The 8,968-nt window shown below is 37.5% G+C and overlaps 1 protein-coding gene across 1 annotated transcript; it reads right to left on the reverse strand.

Annotated features, from left to right (window-relative positions):
* Positions 1 to 887: 887 nt before the first annotated feature.
* LOC111419909 (uncharacterized) lies at positions 888 to 1,832 on the reverse strand. Its single transcript, XM_023052796.2, has one exon. It carries the CDS (start codon positions 1,830 to 1,832, stop codon positions 888 to 890), a length of 945 nt encoding a protein of 314 aa, XP_022908564.2.
* Between the last annotated feature and the right edge of the window lie 7,136 nt (positions 1,833 to 8,968).

Raw genomic sequence — 8,968 nt, forward strand, 5'->3', positions numbered from 1 at the left:
GAGTGCTTTAAGTCTTATGAAACGCGTTTTTATCCTTTTTTTTCTCAAAAATAAAATAAATTTTGACAATGTAGGGAAATAGGTATGTAGCAATTGGTAACAACGTAACACTTGAAAATAGAAATTTGAATGACAAATAGAAACTGTCAAAACACAAAACGTATTCACCTGATAAAAATGTTTCATGTACACCTCCCAAAATACGAGAAATTGTTCAGAGTTCGATGTCCTCATCATTGTGGACCTTGTATTCGATGTTAAGAACGTGTTTAAACATCCATAGACAAACATTGTCACATTGACAACTAGAAAAATTAATGACCCAATGTCACCAACTTGAACTGATTCCATAAAATGTTACTAAAATCTCATTACAGCATCGGATGCTGTAAAGAGTGTCATTACAGCACCCGTTTGAGTACTGTAATAGCTTTCATTACCGTCGCGAATTACAAAAAGTACTTTACCTGCCGCATATGCGGCAGGTAAAGTAAAACAAATGAATTAAATGCACACTTAACTGGACAGTAGCACAAAGTGTCATTTTACTGCCGCAAATGGATAGCATAAAGTATTGTTTTGCTGCCGGTGGGCGATAAAGAAAATTAACAAAAATAATTATACATACGGTGAATGCGGTGTGAAAGGTGCGGTATGAAAGATGCGTGAGTCGAGCGAGCGGGTAATGCAGCAAAGAAATGATATGCGCGAGCAATACATGCGGAATACATAAAATCACAAAATTCATACAAAATCTCGATCGATGCGCGATCGATTGCGCGTGAGCGAACAATCACCCGCCGAAAAACAATTGTTTTTAATTTACAAAAACAAACAGAAAAAAAAGAAAAATGATACATAATGAATGTTAAATTGTAAAATGATCGCTAAGTCGAATGATCAGTCGATATGTCCATCGGTAACGGACATATCTTCGATACCGGCCGTTGCAGTTGACCATGCGCAGTGCGTAATGTCACCACGCGTACGACACCATCCGAACCCGGATGACAACAAACAATACGTGCCAAATCCCATTTCAGTGGAGGTAAGTTGTCGTTCCGGATTAAAACCAAAGTGTTCGGAGCCGGGTTGGGAATGTTAGTGGTCCATTTAGTCCTCTGTTGTAGCGTGTGTAGATATTCGAGAGACCATCGTTTCCAGAAATGTTGCAGCATGGCTTGTACCAGTTCCCATCGTGACAATCTGCTGTGTGGTACATTCTGAAAATCTAGATGAGGTATTTCAGTGTTCAGTGGTGATAATAATAAGAAATGACCTGGTGTGAGGGGTTGGAGATCATTAGGATCGGAGCTGAGTGGGTGAAGAGATCGAGAATTTAAAACGGATTCAACTTGCGTGAGAAGGGTATAAAATTCCTCGAAAGTTAGTACTTGGTTCCCTATGACCCTCTGTATATGTGATTTCACGGACTTAACTCCAGCTTCGCTAAGTCCATTGAAGTTAGGCGATGCAGGAGGGTTGAAGAGCCATTCGATCCCAAGTTTACCACCCGCCTCCTGTGCCAATCGATTCATTTCATTAAATGCACCAATAAAATTAGTTCCTCTGTCCGAAAAAATACGGGTACAGTAACCACGGCGTGCAATAAATCTACGAAAAGCAGCCATAAATGCTTCGGTGCTTAAATCGGAAACCAATTCTAAGTGAACGGCCTTGGTGGCAGCGCACACGAAGAGACAAACATAGGATTTGAACGTCTTGGCACCACGATGTTTACGGGCGATAGTAGCGAATGGACCGGCGTAATCAATTCCAACAGTGAAAAATGGTTTCATCTGTTGCACCCGAAACTTTGGTAAGTCTGCCATCAATGGTGTGAACGACTTAGGATTTGTCTTGAAGCATTTAATACATCGTGATATAACCCTGTATATGACATTTCTAGGCGATAATATCCAAAATTGGTTAGCTACTATAGCGGAGAGTGTACGGAAGCCAGGATGTAAATGCTCTTGATGCAGCTTTTCGACAATCAGTTCGCTCAATCGACACTTCTTTGGCAATAGAATGGGATGTTTAGCCTCGTAAGGAATTTCAGCATTTCGAAGGCGACCACCCACGCGAATTAAATTTTGTTGACATATAAAAGGTGATAATTTACGAAATGATTTTGCGATTATTTTACCAGTCTGGATCTGATCTTTAAGTTGGGAAAACGATTCAGATTGTACTCGACGTACTTACTTACTTAAAACGGAGAAGCGATTCATTAAGGTATGTAAAAAGTTTTCGTCTATTTGTTCTGCAACGTTTACGATAACCACTCGTTTTTCTTCTGATATGCTCTCATCTGGACATGTAAGGTGGTGATTTCGATGGCCATTGCGAATGATGAGATGACAACCATGCAGGTCCGTTCCACCATAATTTACATCGTATCATCTCGGAAGGTAAAAGTCCTCTTGAACCAGGATCGGCGGGATTATCTTTTGATTGTACATAACGCCAACGATTTCCAGGTAAAATATCCTGAATATGACTGGTACGGTTCGCCACAAAAGTTTTCCATCGGTGAGGAGACGAATCGAGCCAGTGCAGCACCACCATTGAATCGGACCATGCGAAGATCTCAGGTTGAACGATACCGGAGATATTTGATAAGATAAATTTCACCATATTAGCCAACAGGACGGCGCCACAGAGTTCCAGTCGAGGTAACGAAATAGTTTTTAGCGGAGCTACTCTAGACTTGGCACAAATCAAACTGACACTAATATTGTTATTAGGCAAAATGTATCGAAGGTACGCCACCGCACAGTACCCAACCGACGATGCATCAGAAAACAGATGGAGCTCAACGGGTAAATCTTTAGCGGGAAGAATTAGCCTGGGAATCTTCAATTGTGACAACATTGGGATTTGAAACTGATATTGAGTCCAATAATTTTGAATTTTCTCGGAAGGGAGATCGTCCCAATTCAATTTTTCTAACCATAATCGTTTCATGAGGCATTTTGCAGCGAGAATACATGGCGTAATTAAACCAAGGGGATCAAAGATGCGTGCGATATTGGATAATATAGCCCTTTTACTGCAGAGGTGATCACGAGGTTGATAAGAGAACCCAAAATTGTCGTTATATTGCTCCCAGTGGAGACCCAGAACCTTGACGACACCATCTTCTCTATTATCTAATGATACCGGTTTTACACGAAGATCGGCACTAACGTTTTTTAATAGTTTAGGTTCGTTACTTGCCCACTTAGCTAACTTAAAACCAGCCAACAACATAATATTTATAATTTGATTTTGCAAGTCCAACGCGTCACGAACCGAAAAACTTCCCGTCACAACATCATCAACGTACATGTCGTGTAATAATACGCGGGAAGCTTCAGGAAATTGTGCTGCATTAAGCCGCGCAAGCTCTTGGATAGTACGCAAGGCCAAGTACGGAGCAGAAGAAACTCCGTAGGTAACGGTATTTAATTGGTATTCATTAAGTTCACCACTTTTATAATCTCTCCATAAGATGCGCTGATAATCGCGATGATGAGGAACGATTAAGATTTGTCGATACATTTGTTGAATGCCACACATGAAGGCAATCGGGTAACATCGAAACTTGATTAGAATTGAACTTATATCGTTTTGAAGTTTGGGACCAGGCAACAAAAGATCGTTCAACGAATTTCCGGTAGAAGTTTTTGCAGATGCATCAAAGAGCACACGGAGTTTGGCTGAGGAATTAAGGACATAATGATGAGGGATATAATAAGCGTTCTTGTTGTGGTGATCTTCTTTGCTAATCAGAGACATGTGGTTCTTTAGAAGATAATCGTTCATAAATTCCTTGTACTTCTTGAAAATTTCAGAATTCTTAATCAACCTTTTTTCTAAGTATATGAAACGTCGCAGCGCCTGGGAATATGATTCACCTAATTCTAGGTTAGTATTTTTAAAGGGTAGAGCTACCATAAATCGACCATCAGCGGTACGGCTGTGCGTTGATATGAAGTGATTCTCGCTTTGAGTATCTTCTAGAGTAACTGGAGTAGTTTCTTTTATCTGTTCAAGCTCCCAAAACTTCTGAAGGCAGACGTCAGTCGATGGTTCAATCAAAAGTGACAATTGAGATATTGGAGAACATCTTAATGTTTGGGTTTTATGAATGACGAGATCTTGTAAATGTGAATACTTAGAAACATCAACGGCTACAGTGGGATGAGTTGAGCATATGCGTTGACTTATGACAGCTGTGAATCGTAGTATAGGTTGGTACACATCGCATGGTTTAACATAACATTCAACGGAGCCTTTATTACAAGTAGAAGACATGCTGTTCAAGCCCTCAATGGGTACAGAGTGAAAACTTCGAACAAGTTGGAGTCGGTTTTGAAGGTCTTCTGTGATGAAGTTGATCATGCTGCAAGAATCGATCAAAGCTCTTACTCTATGGTATCTTCCAAAACGGTCTTGGATGTCCAACTCAGCAACAGGTAGAAGAACTGTCATAAATGTATTAGTTACAGAGGCGACAGTATTTTTAGGAATTGATGAACTGACGTCGGGTGCAGTTGTATCATGTGAAGAGCTGTTAAAATGTAACAGTGTATGATGACGTCTGCGGCAGACTCGACATGTTTTATTGGAATTACATTTACTGGTAGTATGGCGATAGCCCAAGCAGTTTTTACAAAATTTATGATGGGAAATGAATTCGAATCTTTGCGAAGGTGTTTTTTCTAGAAACTTTTCACATTGATATAAATTGTGATTAGATTGACATAAGATACAATTTAAATTCGATTTAATTTCAGTAGTAAAGGTTGATTGAATCTGTCTCGTAATTAATTTGCTCCCTTTTGCAGAAGAAGTCAGCTTAACTGAATCTAAGGCTTTCGATTGATTCTCTAAAAATTCCATTAATTGCTTATAAGTTGGAATTTCAATATTACTGTGTTCTACTTCGAATTTGGTCTTGATTGAATTATCCAATTTTTGTAGGAGTATATTAAATAACATAAAATCCCAAGACTCAACCGGGAATCCTAAAGTTTTTAAACCTTCAACGTTTTCAGAGAACGTATCAATTAACAGCCGATAGGCTTTTGATGAACCTTCTTGTTTTATTGTGACACATTGAATTTCGTTGTAATATAATGTAGCTAAATGTCTCTTATTTTGGTATCTCTTTTTTAAGGTGTCGAAAGCAATGGAGTAGTTTGCATCAGTCATAGGCAACCCTTTGATAAGGTGTAAGGGTTCTCCGGATAATGAGGTCACAAGGTACTGATATTTCGCAACGTCGGATAAAGTATCGTTATCGTGCACCATGGATCGGTATAAATCGTAGAAACTCGGCCAAGATTTGTAATTTCCAGAAAAAATGGGAATGGTGATTTTATTTAACTTCGGTGATACAACGGATTTGACAGGATCTTGTGTGTCAGGATTGGAAGGGGTGATTTTATGTAAAGTGGCTTTGGTACGAAAGTAAGCAACTTCAGCTTTACGACGTATAGCATCATGAGTATCGAAAGCTTCTTCTTCAATGAGACCAATTATTTGATTATGAAGAGTTTTAAATTTGGTGTAAGTGTCGTCAATTTCAGAAGCGCGAGTTAAAATTCTAAGATCAGAATTTTGTTTTTTTTAAAAGTTTATTTTATTAAAAACTAAGTTACAAAAGTTTAAGTTTGCTATTTATTTTATAATTGTAAATTAACTTGTTTATATTAAATCTAAGTTTCGAATTTTACGAAGTGCGGCGACGTCGCGATGATAGCTTAGTCTCTGTTTCGTAATTACGCTCGGGATTATATACTTTTTGGAAATGCTTATTTAGCATTTACTCTTGGAGGGCACCTATAACTCCTCCCGCCAAAGAGGGAAACATAACCTGGAATTTTCTCAAAATGACCATGTTTGTTTCCCTAGATTCTGTTTGGGTCTTTCTTCTTTCGGTGGATTAATTTTTTTTTTCTGTACATTTTCTTACTTATCAACCCTGCAATTAGAAGTATGATTAGGCAATATAGTATAATGGTCCATATTGTGATTGGCCTCTCGTGTAGATATGGTTCTTCAATTCTTCTCACGTCTTCTGACAGTTTCTCCAATTCACCCATAACGTCTTGAACTTTACCATCTTGGACTTCTTTTAGTTTTTCTATTTCTCCATTCCAAGGTAGTTTTTGTTCGGGTATGTCGGATATTTTCAGATGCGGAATCTTGATTATTCTTTCGGCAACTAGTCGGGATCGATATGCTTTCAGGGTAGCAGCGCCAATTTGTAGAGAACATCCAGGTGTTATCTTGATGATGTAGGTACCATTCAATATTTCGAATTCTTCTATCTTCCTACAATTCTTTTTTACCTTTTGAGGTGTAGATGTTGTGATAAGCCATCGATCGTCTGTTATTCTTGTAATTCTCGGGGTTAATACTTCGTCCATTTTTGTTTCACAATTTTCATATTGTCCCATAATCAGAATTAATCGTACTTCGCATGGAGTTTCTTCAAGACTGATTTGATGACTGGTTTCGTGACATATAAATTCTGACGGTAAAACTTCTCTGCATGCAGCGTGAGTAGCTATAAACTTTTCATTATTGATTGCTAAATAAGGAGTTTTGGGAGTTATCGAGGCGAAGGTAGACAAATTGTATCTTTTTGGAAGTGGAAATAGTTCATATAGGGAATAGGATAACTTTTCAACAATAGGAATCATAAGAACATAAAATATTTTAGAATCTTTCATAAATGCTTTAAGTGTAATTATTTGTTCTATGTAGTACATGCCTTCTTCGTCGGGATTTATTGGTAATTTGTCATCTGTAAGTTGTTCTTCAATATGTACCAGTTCATGATGTAATGTATTTTTGTCGAGAATAGATGGATGAAATATTCCTGCTTTTGCGAATACTATGGAATTTGTTACGGTAGATAAGATGCTATTAAGTCTGTCGATCATGAATATTAATTGATTAATGATAGCATACATTGACATAAATTTTCGAGATTCCAAAGCGAAATAAGATGCGTTTTTCATTGCGGCTCCCATTTGTAGTATTCTAGATGTAAGGACCACTTGATTCGATTTAAGAATCTTTATCGAGTCGTCAAATTTTGTTAAGGCTTTGGTCGATAAAGTAATTTGTTTATCGACGATGGTTTTAATTTTCTTCTGAGACGATTGGAGTTCCTCTATCGCTTGATCGTAACGAAGGGCATCTTCTTCGTCTAGGTTTCCTGTAATGGCCTTTATTATACTTCCCGCAATGTTAATTGCTCCTCTTTTTGATTTTAAATGATTCTTCGGGAATATATCCTCGACCTGTCTTGTCATTTGTTCCATTCCTGTTTTCATTATCGATATAAAATTGTACATTTCTCTTTCATAGGATGATTCCGTTTGGTTGATCATTTTTAAACAATCTTGATAATGTCGTTTGGTTGTCTCTACTTCGTGCAATAATTGCGCTAGATCGTAGACGGTTGTTAGGCTCCAATAACTATGAGCGTTTTGAGCTCTGCCCAGTAATACTGGTAGGAGTCCTGTGTTATCTTCTATGTTAGTTATTGTAACGTCGCACCAGTGGCCACGGAACATGAATCCGAGGTATCTGTAATAATGGAATGTTTTAGAGTTCTTGTATGATATCGTTTTTCTCCTGATTTAGTTTTTACTATGACAGTCTCGTCGTCATTTACTTTCGTAATTCTATAAGGACCTAAATAGGGGTTTTGAAGTTTATTTCTTCCTGTGTTTCTTATGTACACTAATTCATTTACTTTGAATGGTTTTCCTTTGATCTTTTCTTTTCGTTTATTCACGTATTTTTCTTTGTATGCTTTATTTTTTTCTTCTATGGTTTTATATAGATGTTTAAGTCGTTCTTTGTGATTTTGAATGTAATCCGCAAAGTAATCTTTTGAATACAGTAAATCCATGGGATCTCTCAGCGATGTGTGACCAAAAACAACTTCTAGTGGAGTGGCTCCGATAGGTTTTGAGATGCTGTTGTTATATGCAATAACTGCTAGCTTTATAAGATCGTGTGTTGGTTGATCTTTGTTGGTTTCACGAAGACATCGCACGTGTTCAATCAACGTAGAATGAAATCGTTCAATGTTTCCTTGGGAATTTGGATTTAATGGGGTTCCGAAATGAATTAATATTTTGTGTGCTTCTAATAGTTGTTTAATAGTGGAGTTGTTGAATTCGGTACCTTTGTCACAACTGATCTCTTCTGGTGTTCCATAAAATTGAAAATACGTGATTAAGGCGTCGGCTACATCGGTGGCATTAGCGCTCTTCAAAGGAATAGCTTGTGCCATTCTTGAAAATACATCAATGATCGTTAAATATTTTCTGTTACTAATTGAAAATGTGTCCATGAATAATTTTTTAAATGGTCTGTCTGGAGTTTGTGTAATTTGTAGGGGTGGTTGCGAAGGGTGTCTGTCATATTTAGCACGATTACAAATTTCACATTGCTTAATGTAATTCGTGACTGTTTCTCTCATGTTGTTCCACCAATATCTTCTTTTTAAATATGCCAATGTTTCTTCTATACCTCTATGATTTGATTTTCCGACGTGGTGATTTTCTACGTGTTCTATTTGTTCGCCTTTATCGCTTACAACAGTTACACGTTTCGTACATCTGATTAGTGTTGGACCGTTGTCATTAAAGTATTTCGCGTAAGCACTGCAGAAATCTCTGTAAAGTGATTCGCTACTAAAGTACAAATAATACTTTTCATTTGACGCCATGTATTCTTTCATAAAATCCAATATCAATTTTTCGTTGTTGTCTTTTGGAATTCGAACAGTTATTATTTTTCTGTTGTCTTTATTTACTTTACTTCCTAATAGTTCCATTGAAGTTGTTATTTCTTCTCCTCTTCCTACATTAATGAGGAACTGCACCCTTTGTTTATCGATTGGTTCGTCGATGATTTCGATAGTTTTATCAGGTTCTATGGATCGATTAGA

Source organism: Onthophagus taurus, chromosome 11 (assembly GCF_036711975.1).
Source record: "Onthophagus taurus isolate NC chromosome 11, IU_Otau_3.0, whole genome shotgun sequence".
In the NCBI taxonomy this organism is placed as follows: domain Eukaryota; kingdom Metazoa; phylum Arthropoda; class Insecta; order Coleoptera; family Scarabaeidae; genus Onthophagus; species Onthophagus taurus.